Here is a 16,157-nt window from a genome sequence, read left to right on the forward strand (position 1 = left end):
AAACTTATCTGGATGAAACATTTCTATGGTCCAGGTCATTCAGTTGTTTGTTCTGATGAAGCCTGCAGACCTAAACAGCTGTTCAGATTACTTAATAAATAAAGTCATAAACATTTTTATGTGTTCGTGTGATGATACCTCCTACTGTCCAATGCAATTAAGTGAGCTTTAGCTAGTTAGCAGCTTGTTTGCTACCACACTACCATACAGGCTTTCTGAAATCCTCTGCACATTTTTTTCTGTGTGCTTGCAGCACATTGCACCTGATGAAACTGAGTTTGCAGGCACGTCAGATACCATGGAGATTCCCATAGGAATTAATGGACCGACTGAATTGCTTCCATGCATAAAAGGTATTTCAGTATTTTCCTCAGTATATTTTAAATCAGTTAAAGTATAATTGGTACATACATAAAGACTATAAGACTGAAATTGGACTAAAATGTTTTTGAGTTTTCATGGACTAAAATGCGACTAAGGGCGCACTCACATTAGGCTATCTGTATTGTGCCATATTCGTACCGTGCTAAAGCCCATTTGACCCCCTTCCCAGTTCTCCTTTTGGCCCCCACTCACACTGCTCAATCCAGGCCTGAGCACAGATACATCATGCGCCTACATCATCACATGTGGAATCCACTGTTGATGGATTTATACGTGTTAATGACTCAGGATACATAAGTATTGTTTTTAGGCTGTAAAATAGCAACAGATTTATATGATATCTGATCTGACACTGGAGTTATTTAACCTGACCTAAGATCAGTAGGCTACATTCACTGTACAGGGCCCAGTGAGGAGAGAGAGAGTGCGGTTCATAGCGGAGAGTTATCGCTCACAGCATATAATATGGAGCCTGATCAGAGTTCCAAGCACTTCTGCTGAATGAAACCCAGACTTTTTAACTCGTATGAGCCCCTACAGTCATTCCTCTGCGTGTCTGTATACTATCTACATCGCCCTGGCATTCTTATACGTCCATGAACTGTGCCATCTCTCTGCACAATTTTGGATGACTTTCAGTGCTGCACCAAACAAGCTCTCATATCATAGGACAGCCGGTGTCCAGTGCAGGATGAAATGTTAAGTAAAAAGATTTTTTTACCACGACAAGAGCAGTTTAACCATCTGATGAGAGCTGGAGGTGAATACGCCACAGGATTAATGAACAATGTTCCATTCAAATGCCAGCGATCAAGACAATTTCACTTCTTGATGACATGAAATAGAATCGTAGGTAAATTAATTCAGTGGACGATAGTATGGTATTCTAATTTAGAATAAGAGAGTTTAAATCAGCCGTGAGATAAACCCCAACACACTCTTGTCCACGTATTTTGCAGACTCTCCTTAATGCACAGAGGATGAAAGGTGTTTGTTATCCTGTGAGCTGCTGTTTGTGGCTCAATCAAGGGAAGAAGCTTTATTTCACACACCAAAAACAGCTCTCACAGTCGTTAAAGCCTGACTTTGCTAGAAATTGGTCAGAAATGAGGACAGGGCAGGGATCCATTAGAACAAGGTTGTAGTAAAGCTTTGCGAAGTTAAATTCTTCAGCTCTGATAAAATATTTGCAACTTGTGGAAGTACAATGAGACAAAATATATAGTTCTCTCTCCATCTCTCTAGAAAAAATCCTGTTGTCTCTAGCATGCAGCTGCTGCCTGGTGTGCTCTCTGCACTCTGAAGCGGGTCCTTTAGTTGTTATTTTACATTATGTCACATTCCTTCGCTTATGCTCCTTCATTTGCATCCGTGCCGTGCCTAGGTAACCTGACACGTCAGATGGATGTGTTTCACAACAGCAAAAACACAACACAGCTCTACCCCATCTTCTTAGTATGTTGGTATCAGTTCATCCCTCTGCCAGTAGCATTTAGTTTTTAAGTGGACTTAGTCTGACTGTAAGGAACCTGAGTATTTCCAGGTCAGATGCAAAGATCCTTTTGACAGCAGATCCAGAGTCTCTCTAGGGAGGTAGTCCAAGAGTGGTTTCCACATAATCAGAAAACAGCTGTTCGTTACATTTTTTCTTCGTCCTGATCCTCCACAGTCAGAATTACAGGTTGAATACGCCTGGTTCAATTCACTTTTAGCATACTTTGCTTTTGTGCTGTATGATTATCAGGCCAATACGGCTATTGCCTTGATGGCATTATGCGAAAAGCAGCAAGTTTAGATATGAATTTAAACGTTCAAGTACATGTATGTCAATAAACTACAAATCCCATCGGCTTCCGCGTTTCAAATCTCTTGCCGTTGATTGGTCGACCCAGAACCCAATCTCTGGGCGGAGACGTGTCTCTCAGTCAAAGCATCCTTCCGCCATGGCGTCTGTTTGGGCTAAATCCATCTCTAACCTGCCGGCTCTAACTGTTTTCTGCCTCCTCCTGCTATGTCTGCCACCCGGGGGAGGACAAAAGAAGAAAGAGGTAAACCTTTTAGCCTTTAGATATTTTTCAGGGTTTATGTTGTGATGTTCAATAGAAGGAGTGTGCAAAATGAACCTGCCGGTGTCTGTTAAGCTAGCGACGGTTAGCCAAAATAGACAGGAAGCGTGTCGGAGATATGTCTAGGTTAACAAACAACAACACAAGCAGCTGACTGAATTTGACATGTTCTGGATTATGCGTGCAGCTAGGTAGACTTTACCTGTATTTGTACAAAATGGTGAACATAACTTGACATGACTTGTAAGCAAACTCTGCTGGTGAGGCTGAGATGCACTGCACACTGTTCTCTAATAAGTGAATCGAGGACCATCTCATTATCCTACACATTTACATGTAACACTGACGCCATTATGTTTGAAATTAGCTTTAATGCGTTTAGCTTGTAGTAGCTATTTTGCGCTGTCTACAACAGGGTTTTGATTGCGGAAATATAAGGGCAGGAAATGCCGTACTTTCTCACGGTAACTTGACAGTAATGGTAGACGATGCTGGTGAGGATGTCACAGTAACCACAATAGATATGAGCAAAGCAACGATGTTTGCTGGTGTAAAACGCGTATCGTCATATTAAGATGGCTGTATTTACGCGAAAGTAACGTTGGTATTTACATGATTTGAAAGAACGTCTTCTCAGATGAAACGGCAGTGAGCAGGAAGCTCTCTTGGCTTGTCTGCTCCGTCTGTCATAAACCACTAAGTAGAAATGGCCGTTTGATGCTCTGCCCGTTCGCCTGCTTTGTGTTGATTTAGCTGAAGTGAATTATTAATGAACTGTTTGTTTTGTTAAATTTTACTCTCACGGTATTACACAGCAGTACCTAGTTACTGTAGTGTAACGAGTTTCAAAGCAACAGCCATTTTAATTACTTGTTGTTGTCTTGTATTTATTTCTTATGCTTATGTGTGCTGATGTGGCCTTATGGGTCTGAAATAAAGTAAGACAAGGTAAAGTAAAGTTCTTCTACAAGGTCCAGGACAGACACAAGGTTAGAAATTATGCTGTCACTTGCCATGCATTAAGAGCCTGGCAGCAGCCGTTATGTTATGTTTGCACAGTACTAGGGATGCACAATATTGGTATATCCAATATATTGATATTTACAGATTCCTTTAGTTGAAACTGATAAAAATACAGATTCTTTAAAATGTATTTCAGACCTTGAAAACTTAAGTCCTTAAAACACACTGTAAGGTTTGGCACAACTTCACCAACTTCCAAGGTGCATGGAGGATGAGAAAAGCCTTAAAGGACACAGAGATCACCAGCAACACTTTTTTTTAGACTAGAGGTCTAATAAAGTTGTTCTGTGAAATACAGGTCTTGCTGAAACTTTCTGTTTCCTTCAAATTTAAGGATAAACAAAGCAACAAACTTCAGTCCTAAAAACACACACATTTAAGTTAAGGAATGAGCATAAACAAAGAAAAAGACTTCAGCCTCTTTGGTCTTTTAATCCTTCCTAAAATGCCGCAAACCTATCTGTATACAGCTGATATTCACAGCCGTTATATCCATTGTCCATGTTCATATTCAACCATACCAATAATTCAATTTTCTAAGCTAATATCTCTTGATACAATATCATACAGATAATATCATTACAGTTCAGGGGTTGTGCATGGAAGAAATTATTGCATGAATGATTTATTCTAAGTCTTAGGAAAAGGAAGAACATGATTTTAGTTATTTCACTCTGGGTACCAAATTAAATGATAGGTCTGAGTAAAAACAGACTTTCAGATGCATTTCATCCATGATAAGCTAGGGTTGCACGCTATTATCAGTATGATGTTGGTATTGGCAGATAATAGTTGATTAAAAAAGGGAAATATTGGTATTACAAGAAATACATTTCTGATGTGATGTACAGCTGATAAATCAGCACAATTATCACACAGTCAAGACGGCCCATCAGGACCCCTTAACATGTTGGCTGAAGCTCCAAATGTACAACTACCAGCCTGTCTACCCTCTCAGCTCTGTGTGACTCAGCTACTCTTTGCACAGGAGGCACTGTTGTTCTTTACACTAAAAAAGGTGTGTATATATCAGTATCAGCTAAAATGAGTTTGTAAATATGATATCGACATATTGGGTAATGGCAAAAATCCAATATCATGGATATATACACCACATTTTTTGTTTTTTAAGTTATTTTCCCTGTTTTGTTAATTGTATTTTGATTAAATGATAATCTAAATACAATTAAAAATGAGGGATCAAGTTGTAAACTTTCTGAAGCCTTTATCATATTGACTATGAGATTAGCGTCTCAGAATACTGTTTATGGTCCCTATCCAGTTATAGTTGTCCAGCTCAGTTACAGAGCAGCTGTCTAGCACCTCACAGCCTTGATTGTTCAGTCTCATGAATAATCTTTGTGCCTCACATTGTTCAGTCACAATCACGGCCATCTATCATGAATCTCAATTGTCAGCACAGAAAAAGTTAAAATTATTATATTAAGGTTTGCATCAGCTTCTCAGTTTGAAAATGGGGACTTAACACACTAGAGCCCCTCCTGTATCACCAGCATTAATGATGGGGGCTTATATTTCTATTTGTAGGATAACTAAACACTGATGTCCAGATGCAGTACCACATCATATGTTGAAAGACTGTGCCACATGAGATCACTGTACAGCACTTGCATCCACAGATTGAACTTCAAGCTCTGAAAAGTAAATGACTGAGGCTGTTTTACCTTATGCCACATCTCTGAGGAATAAACGGTGGGCATGAAGCTTTTATAGCACATACAGTACATATACTTTTCTCTAGGCTCCATGTAAATGCCATACATTTGATTATCAAACCAGGACAGGACTCAAAACTAGAATATAAACAGAGTCTATGTACAAATCAGTGCATTTCATTGCATCTCCTTTTCAGTAGTTCTGCCACATAGCTCTGCATGGTTTCCTCTGTGTACCCCACCTGCAATTCATTGATGTTTAGTGGGCAAATTTACTTTGTTATGTCTTTAACCAGGTCAGAGCGCTATTGTAACCTCATTGCAGCAGCAAAGTCACCTCGTCTGAACCTTCTCTCTCACATGACTTTGCATATAAATAGAAACTAGATTGAGTGGACAAATTGCAGAATGAAAAAGGAAAGGAAATCATGGACAAATACATGACAAATGAACAAATACCCAAATGAATGAAAAGAGAATATGTCAACAAGTGGACGAAGACAGAACTACCTGAGTGAGTGGAAGAATAAACTGATGAATAAATGGATGGATTAACTATGGGTGAAAAAGCATTTAAATGAGGGAGCGAGTGGATGAATAATTGAGACTGACACGTTTGCCCTCCAGCAAACACAACACACAGCACACACACACAGTCTTTCATTACTAATTCTGAAGGCTTGTGAGGTGTATATGCAATGAATGTGTCACACAGTTTGATAGTATGGAAAATGAGCACCTATTTCTCAGTTCTTTTAGTGTTCATGAGGAGGTGACTTTAAGGTGGCCGTGGCTCAGTGATAGAACAGGTCGTCTAAATCTGAAGCACTTTCCCCATTTATTTGGGGTGTCAGTCACTCATTAAATATACAATATATTGTAACTTCACAACCACATTGTTTAAAGATAAGATTGTATTGCAGTCTTTTATTGACTCTTGCTGACCACTATCATGGCTCCTTTTATAATGCAGGTTTACTTTGTTAAGCTATCTGTTCAGCGTGAGTTTACATTTCCGCTTGTGAGCATGGAGCACCCGTTATTTTGCAGGTTTCAAACAGATCAACCAATAAAAACAGGAATTTTTTATCAGCCCTTCGACAAACATTGACCACTGCCTGATAATGTGGGTATGAACTAACATTAGTAGCAGATGTTTATCTGTTGTGTCATATCTATTTAATTCAGGCATTATGCACACCTAATGACTGATTCAGAGATTTATGTGACCTGTTGGGCAAACTCAGATCTGTTTTCATGGTGAAACATGAGAGAAAATGTGGACATTATGGGAGGGTTGCCCCAAAAAAGTCATGAAAGGAGCATTGCCGTTGGTGTTAGGCCATCAGCTTCATTGCTATATTAAACATTGACACTGGCATCAGCCCTGCTTTTTACAACTGATTCATCTCTAGTTAAAAACTTTAACTGGTAGTTGGCTGTTCATGGCCTCTGTCAGTTAATGCTATGCTTCCTTCAGACCACCTTTTTTTTTTTTTTTCAGACCATCACACAGCTATTTAAATTTTCGAGGTCAATTCTGTGGTTCCTCAGGGCTCCAGTCAGCTATAGATATTTCACTTTTTAAGCCACTATCTGCTGATACCAACATCAGGTTGATAATATTGTGCATCCTGAAAAATACTACATAAGTAACATTTTTTGCAGACACTCTGGTAGAGGCAGCAGTCATATATATGACAGAGGTTGTTGTTTGGTCACATAAGGCGAATCTTTCAGCCAGTTGATGGGATGTTCCATGAAGGTCTGGGTTAAAAGACAACCTGAATCGATCCTCATTTTTTGATTAAGAATCAGCCTTAGACTTTTGTCACTCATATGCTACTTGAAACTAGAAACTTGCCTCTCAAGGCTGTTAGACTCAGGATTGAGGTTTGAATCTTATATCCTGTCATTTTATTTTGTATATGTGGTGCATTACTCGGGCACTTTGATTTGGGGAGTACCGTGCGGCTTAGTGTTTCACCTCCAAGAAAACTCATCCGTCCTTTAAGTTATTTTACTTCACCACACCAGAGAGTCACGGAGAGAGAAGTGTGTTTGTGCATGAAGCTCACAGCTTTAGTCACAACTTGAAGACCTGCTCACCCCTCGGAGGCTTCAATTTTTATGAAGTCCCGTAGTCTAAATGACGTTACATTCGAGTAACAATTAGCTAAATAATTTCTCCTGTAGATACTGTAATTCCCTTTGGTTGCTTAACGAGCCAAGCATTAATGTAGCGGTCTGATATGATTTTACATAAACAAGACACTACTGCCTGTGTGGCTTTAAAAGCTATTAATGAAGTCCTGTCAATGATGTCAGGCTAACTGGTAAATGATGAATCCACATTCATGGATTCAGAGATGTGACTAGATAGCTCAGTGGTTTAAATCGCTGACTGTTAGGGGTGTGAATCTCTCCTTCTCAAGACGATTCGATTTGAATCTCGATTCACAGACTACTATCTGATTCACTGACAATTCACTGAAAACACAGAATGATTCGGTCTGATCCGATTCTGTTTGGTTCGGTCCGATTCAATCTGGTACAATCTATTTATAGAATCAAAATAACTTTTTGCTTTAACAAAAATTAGCAAAAAAGGGGAAAAACAAGATAATTTCATAATAATCTAAGTTTATTATTTAGAAAAAAGACTAAATGCCAGGCCTCCTGTGCTATCATTCTGAAATTATGTTTAAGAAAGTTTTCATCACTCCCAGGGGCCCAGGTGTCTTACTTTGACATTAAATTGGGAGATAAATATCAAAATGAGTTTTTACTGGTACAGGTTCATCCTTCTGTACTTGTAACTTCCTTAGCATTATTAATCCTAATAACATTACAAACTAAATATCAAAATTTTCCAAGAAGCACAAATTAAAATGAATTTAAAGTCACAAGGAGATTTGGATTGACAGAGCTCCGTGTGTCTGCTAGTACAGGAGAACAAGAAGCAACAGACCAGGCTGACTCACAAACACAATACAAGTGGTACTACTTTCAAGAAGAATGCTGCCTGAAACCTCAAATGTTTTTCAAAAGCCCTCTGTACAACACTCTGTACAGTATACTGTATTTTACTTTCTGTTCCTCTCTGCTTCACTGCTCTCTCTCCACCACTCATTACACACTGCCCATCAGACTTTACAGCAGGAGAATGACGCTCAGATAGAGAAGGAAATCAGCATCCGCTGTAGCTTTTCTATAAAGATTCATCTGTAACATGGTGCTCTTTTCATCAGTAATGTGGGTTCTGTCATTTAATTAATGAGCAAGTACGCATTTGTGTATGCACCCCTCATATGATAAAGACAGACAGACAGACAGCAGTGTATGATAGATAAGTAGAAACAGTCTAAGTTTATAAAAATTAAACATTATAGCACTACACTGCGTAAACTGATCCTGAAAATGGGTATAGAAAGAATACACTTTAGTGAAGAAATACTATTACTGCTACTACTACAGCTGTATTAAGTAGTTTGGCCAGTGTAAATAAATATTATAGATGTAGTCAGGCAAAGCAAAGAGTTTATGTTGCTGATTTAGTCATTTTCATTATTCATTAAAACTAGAGCTGAATGATGTTCAAAAACAACCCCCCCCCCCCCCCCCCCAATATTGCGAATGTGATTAAATATGCAGTATTTATTGGGTTCCTCTTCTTATGTATTTTTTAATAAATTCAAGCAATAAGTCATTTTATATTTTAACCTACTGCACATTCAGTCAGGAACACTCTTGTCATACATTTAACCATTTTATTGCAAAATAGATGCACAGTTTTACTTGGTGGAGAAGGCTCAAAAGCTTCCTGGGCTGGTCAAGCAGCATGCTTTGACTTTCCACGCAGTGCATAGCTACAAACCCCCATATGGATAGATACATTTATGACATTGTGTCATGAAAACAGTGAAATTACTTCATAAGCAGTTAATCCAGAGTAGCATAAATCTGAATATGAGGGAGCAACAAAGGAGGTGGTTGGGGTGGGGGAGGTGAAGCTTTGCCAGCAGAAGTAGCATGGTGCATCAGCAGTGTTTCTTGTAGGTTTACAGTTTTGGAGTCGGGGGTGGAGGTTGTCTCCACCTCTGAAGGACACATGCATGCAGGAACACTCGCCACTCGCCAATTACGGGTAGATTTTGTCTCTGGCTGGTAAATTTTTGAGACCACTTGGCACTCTGATGAGTTATTTTTTTACCAGCGAAAAATGATTTTTTTTTGTTACTGGAGAACGATGTTTTGGCTGGTTTCCTGGCAGAGTTATGTGTATTTCAGGCCGAGACGATCTTTGGTCACGTAAGTGCATCAGTCATGGCGTCACATACAGCGCGCCGAGGTGGATAGCTGCAGTGTTGCCAACTAAGCGGCTTTGTCGCTATATTTAGCGAGTTTTTAGACCCCTGTAGCGACTCTTCAAAAAAAGAGACTAGTGACAAATCTAGCGACTTTTTCTGGTGTTACTGGAGACTTTTACAGACTTTTGGAGACTCTGACATGAAAGCACGTATCGTTCCATTTAGATTGTTAATGAAGACTGTATACAAAACAAAATAACACATTATTAATCTTATGGATAAGAATGTAAATGTTTCACTGGGATTTGGTGTAGGCTTTTAAGTAGACCATAAGGTTTAAAACTAAACCAAACATAAGGAAGCTAAACTTCTAAGAAAAACAGAATAATAAATAGAAAAATAAACTAAAAATCAAAATTAAAGTAACTCTGCCAGAGTATCTCTTGAGTCAGTTTTACTGGAGGAGCGTCAGAATTGTGACGTTATAAAAACAAGAATCAAAAGAAGAAAGTTCATTTGTAGTTCTACACATATTTAGGGTCTTTTTACTCACTTTTTGTCTCTCTTATGACCTTCTTCCTCTCTCCTACAGTGTCCATTACAGTCTTAATTTTGTCGACTAAAACTCTGACTAAAAATGTTCGTCGACAGTTTTTTTTATCTGCTGCTACTGCCACCCCCAGTCTCATCCACCGGCAGCTAGCAGGCATTTCTTGGAGAGATGGCGATGTCCACTACTGGTCAGACATTCATGTTTATATACAGGCTGTTGCAGTCTGGTCGAGCTAAAATCTTCTGTCTCAACTGTCCAAAGGAGACTGAAGTCAGTGATTCAGGTAAAATTCCTTACTAAAAGATTCTTTTTGCACTGTAGTAAGAATACTACAGAATTTATTAACCCAAATATTACACTTAACTTTTGAAACAGTTATTCATATTTTAGCATACATTTTTGCTAGTATTAGTGCATACCATTAAAATATTGATTGAGAATCACAAACAAGACCCAAATGACATGTTAAATAGTACTGATAGCAAATTACAACACTTAAAAGCAATTTTTATTTGGTTTGCTGGTAAAGTGTCTGCCTGGCTGGTAAAACATTTCACTTAAGTGAAAAAGTTAGTTTTGGACCCTGCATGCATATATGACAGGGTTGGATATGAACCTTTTTGCCTACCTGCCACATCAGTAGTAACAAATATTAAGTGTAAAGTTTACCTATGCTGTCAAAAAGGCCTCCTCAGATGCATATGAGTCTGACATCTGAAAAATTTAACAAATAAATAACCATATAATTATTTAAGAAACAGTTAATTGTTACATATAACATATCTATTACAGGTAAGATTATGTATTTTAGTAAATCTGCTTTATGATGAAACATGTTTGTCCCCCATTGACTTTATCGAGTCATTTTCTCACTCATTGTTAATTAAATAAAATTAACTCGACCTTCAAGGGGGGTGCCGTTGGGGGGTGCGGGGCGCCCCCTTGATATAATGGTAGGGAAAACGCTGGCTGGATTAGTGAAAAGTACGTCATAATTTAACGGACTGCTGTGTTGAGAGTAAGAGCCGTGATTGGCTATGGGAGCTGGAAGGCAATAATTGGTGTCAGCTGATCAGGGTTGGGGGTATGACTAATGTAAATGAATGCCAAGCTTCATCAATATTAGATAGAATGAACTAGGGCAGAACAATTAACAAAAAACATCTAAATGCAATTAGTTTTGCTCATATTGCAAATGCGTTATCAATTTCTTAATTGAAGAGGATTATTTTTTTATGTCACTTGTTTTGATCAAGAAAAATCATACAAAAAACATGAAAAGGAAGATTTTTGTAAACCATTCTTACAAAAGTCACTTAAATGTTTGCGTAATGTGCATAAAATCTCTGCTGCTGCTGCAAAAAATTAGTGTGTTTAATGAGTATTTAGACACATTTCAAGTTAAAGAAATATTGCAACTACTGTGATTTGTAAATTGCAACAGGCCATATTATAGTATAATCTAATTTGCGATTAATTGCCCAGGCCTAATTTATACCACATGGGACTTCACTTGACTTGCCTTCTTGAGACTTGACTTGGACCTGCCGTAAGAGACGTCTTTCTGCTTTAATACCAACATGGTGGAGCCTGGCAGCTTGGCTACTGGCAAAGTCATTTTTTCCCAGTTTTCTGCAAACCTACAATGAATGCCAAAACTACAAAACTCTTCAACAATTGTGAATGTAAGTTCAAACTTTAGTGGAACAAGTTGGAATTTATATGCATATATATACACTCGTAATTTGAACCTTTCTACTAAAGAACAGTCTGCTGACACCAGTTCTTATTTTCAGCAACACCTTGTTTCACATTCACAAAATGACATCAGGGAGCTGCCCATTATAGCCACACTGTGCTGGTAGGCACTGACCGACTCAAGGACACCTCCGCATTGTCTAATGAGTGACAGGAGAAGCATTTTTCAATCACATACACAGCTGCAATGTGTCCTGCCGTGATGTATTTACTTCTCTGCCGATGGCATTGCCATGGTCCTTAAAATGCTGGATTCAGTATATTGTCCAGTTCAATTTTATCACTGAAATATTGTGACTCTTAAGCAAGCAGCAGAATGCAGCTAGCTATGCATGCACTGGACACACAGACACAAATGTGTTTCCAGGGAGCCACAGGAGAGATATTGAAGGGTTATAATGTGAGAAATGTTCTTTCCTAGTTGCCTGCCCTGGGGCTATGGCAGAGGAGGTAGAGGAGGTGAAGGAAGATCTTATTTAGCTGAAAATGGACAAAATGGTGAAGCAGCGTTTTGTATTTATTTATCTCATCAACTTCTGCTTCCACTGACTGCCCTTCTTCATACCTCTGCCTCCACAAACTTTTTTACTAAACTGCCTGGCTGTGTAGATTTAAATTTTTTTGATTGCTGTCCTTAAATTGGGACTACTCTATTTATTTGTAAATCTCAAATCAGGAGTATTTCTTTTTTTACTCTTTAGGTTTGGTGTGGAGTGCTCCCAATTTTTCATCATTCCTAATAGTTTTCTATTGTCTCATTGTGCAGTGCTACTTATTGCGAACAGACTGGAGTCTAACTGTGTTGTATCTACTCACATTTTGTACTTTAATTTTGGGCAAAATTTAATGCCAACTTCTTTCAGACCAGGGCCTAGCCCTTGGTTGTTAATTTAACAGTGTCTGTGCTTCATGAGAAAAAGCCTTCCAGTAATTTGAGGGCAACTTACTTTTCTAAGACCATTTTTATTTGTTTGATATAAATTGACTCCTTAATGTGTATTCACAGTTTCCCTGTAATACACCAAATTGAAGTGAGAGCAAAACACTGCAGGGAATGTAATGAAATCTAAAAAAAGTAAAACGTAAGGAGGCGGTAACATAAGTCTTCCTCAGGAAGAAGCCGTAGGAAGCTTGAATTTGTATTAAAAGTGAGGGGGAGAAATGGACTTCATTACAGCTCTGACGGCATGGTAAGAGGGAGATGGATCAGTGAGCACTGTCTTCATTGGTTTTATCTATAGAGAGCAGAAATGTGGAAGAGAGACAAATCTCTCCACAACAGCCATATTATAAGGAATCAAAAATAAAGTTGGATTTAAACTTGAGTGTTTAAAGAGCACACCATGGGAACTAGAGCCGTTCAGATACTGAAACCAGTGTCATTGTGGCCCTCCGGTACCACCTAAAAAGCAGGATCTGGATTAAATAAGCCAGTCAAAGCAACAGCTTGATATTAGAAATAATTAATTGTACCCCCCAAATCAATGGTCTCAGGTAACTCACTCTATAATTATAACAAAAAAATAAAAAAAGTCATGTGCTAAAGGAAATAGTCATCTAAGTTAAAGCTAGTTAGACACCAGCAGTTAAAAAAGGATGGTGGTTTTAAGTAAGTGAACCTTCATATGGATGCAACTGCCTTGTATTGATTAAGAAAAACCTTTAAGCTATTGTTTGATAGCAAGGTGAGTAAAAAATGTAAATGTGCAGAATACATTTAAAAACATAGTGTCATACAGCCAATGCTTAATTTGTAAATCTTTAGGTCTCGGAACACAGACCGGGTGTTGTTCCAGCGGTAAAGGGGAAACAAAAATGTCATGGAATACATCAAAAAACAAAAAACAGTGCCTTGTGCAAAACAGGCCAAGAAAATCATGTGACTGCAAACAACCTGTTAACCTAAATGATTAAAAAAGAATCAGCTGCAGAGAAGCACGCACAACCGCCCATCAACGGAGAGCGTCTCGCTCCCTCACTCTTTCTCTAAACGGCAGCTATCAGTCAAATCTTCCGTGTTCCAGCACCAAGGACAGCGCAAAATCAACACCAGCTCATTTAGCCACACTCAGCATAAACACTACTAAACTTTCCAGCACAAAAACCTGCTTATTCAGTTGAAATATTATTTATGAAATTCAACCTGACACGTCTTTCAGTATTCAAGAGATTATTGTTGTATAATCAGAGCTTGTCTGCTAAAACAAAACTTTTCTATCAGCTGACTGCCCGAGAAAACTTTCATGTCTATGGTCCGATCATGGATGACCCTCTGTCTCTCATCTTAATGCCTTTTCAATAAAAGATCTGTAAACAACTGTGCTGCCTTGTATGCTACATGTAGGTCCCACATTTTATGACCATGGCTGTGCGTTTTGCTCATACTAGATAGGTTACGTCCGATATCTTAAATTTGCGCATGCTTCATCCCTTGCATAAAAAATTACACCTGTGCTTGGCTCAGGACAGGACAATGAGATTATGTGCGTAACTGCAACCAACCCATCTCCTCTTTTAGGATTCAGTAGGCTACTACCAACACTCTGCGCCAACACAAAAGCAAATGGGCCCACAAACACACACGCAACTAAATGATGTGGACTGCTTCCACAGATCACAGCACACACGCTCACGTTAGTAGCTGTGGGACTTACAGTAATTACATCTATGCTAAAAAAGACAGCAGAAAGGCTGAAGCTACAGGCTTGCACTGCTCACATGGCAAAATTCACACACTTCAGGAATGATCTGCTGACAGCTTGTTTTATCTCATAATAAAGCTATAAATGCATCCAAAAATATTTTTGGGCTGCGAAAATAAAGTGCTCATGTTAAGGCACGGAGGCTAAATTTATAACTAAAACGTCGTCTTACCTTAATATAGCAGTATGTGACACTTTGACCGCTGTGTGTTTCTTTCAGGTCTGTCCCGTTAGTCCTACTGTGATCAGCTCTCAGCTGCCTACAGGTGACCGGTAACTCAGTGTCGGCAGGTGCATCAGCTACTGTTCCAGCGGCTGCTACTGATGACTACTGGGTCACAGCTGTTTTTATCTTTTGACTTCAAAAATGTCAGTTGGTCCATTTTGTTAGCTGAAATTGACTCTTGCTGCTGCTGTTGACTTTTAAAATAGCGCTCTGGCACAAATTAAACCCTGCATACAGCCTTTCAGATTGAAAAGTGTTTGCAAAATTAGCATATTAGGAATAATACTGATTACTAAATTTTATTAGCTTATGTAATACCACATATAGTAAATGTTAATTGTTTTGCCAGTCATGTCTGAAATAGGGATGCACTGATCCACTTTTTTTCAGTTATGATCTGATTCCGATAAATATGTGCCAATACGGATACTGATTCTGATATATATATATATATATATATAAACAATTATAATTGTTGGTATAATGTGTGAGGTTACATGAGGCAGTAGTAAACTACCTCGCTCCTCTTATTATACAAAATGAATTGAATTTAAATCTATTCCAAACAAATTTATTTTAACTACTAGTCAGTTAACCTAATTAGCTATCATTTTTTATGGACACGTGCTTGAAATCCCTGTCTATAATGCTCTTTTAAACTGTAACAGACCTCCCGCCACTAGAGACCGCTGTAGCTTAACCACAATAACAATTCTGACTTTACAGCTGTTATTTTTTAAACATTTGTGTACCAAAATACAACATACACAAACAACTGACAGACGTTTTCCCTTGAAATGAATTAAAGTATCTTGTCAAGTGGTCAAATCTGACATTTCAATCAACTAAACAAGAATTCAGCTGACTCATGTCAAATCAGACATAAAACCAAATAATAATAGGCTGTCATGCTTAACAAATGGGGATGGTTGGGGGTCTGGGTTTTTTTCTTCTTGCTTAAGTCAGAATTAAAGAGAGCTGATGTTTTACATAAAGACTTAAAATATGCACTGACAGAGGTCATATCAGAAATAGGTTAAAACGTTTCTAACGTCGACCAGACCGAATGAAACCACATCAAATAGAGCAGGCAGGGATATGTATGAAAGCAGCGGTGGATCAGGAGACTGTCAGACTGATTTTGTCATTTATTAGCGTTGCACCTTTTGGCTCTAGCAAACTTTCGGCGGTTTATAATGCTTGCTGAATCAACACTCTGCCTAGCTTTGGCTTGGTCCTAATTAGGGATGCATGATAAGATGATCTCAGATCGTGAAGAAATAAAATGCATTGCCGATCTGGTTAATCTATTTTATCGTAGGATTGGCTCTACTACTGCTTGCTTTTTGCCCCTGCTCCCTGATGCAGCGGAGACTCACGCTGCGAGTGAAAGTGAAACTTAAGATTTAGTTCTCATGATGATTTCTAACTCTTATACGAAGCTTCGTCTTGGTTTTCT

At 38.5% G+C, this 16,157-nt stretch overlaps 1 protein-coding gene across 1 annotated transcript in view; it reads left to right on the forward strand.

The window, feature by feature from the left end:
- Positions 1-2,304: 2,304 nt before the first annotated feature.
- tusc3 (tumor suppressor candidate 3) overlaps positions 2,305-16,157 on the forward strand; it is a 143,817-nt gene continuing 129,964 nt past the window's right edge. The window contains exon 1 of the mRNA XM_041785505.1: positions 2,305-2,432. Within this exon, the coding sequence (XP_041641439.1) occupies positions 2,328-2,432 (105 nt within the window). The 5' untranslated portion in view covers positions 2,305-2,327. The remainder of the gene's footprint in view (positions 2,433-16,157) is intronic.

Source organism: Cheilinus undulatus, linkage group 4, assembly GCF_018320785.1.
Source record: "Cheilinus undulatus linkage group 4, ASM1832078v1, whole genome shotgun sequence".
In the NCBI taxonomy this organism is placed as follows: Eukaryota; Metazoa; Chordata; class Actinopteri; order Labriformes; family Labridae; genus Cheilinus; species Cheilinus undulatus.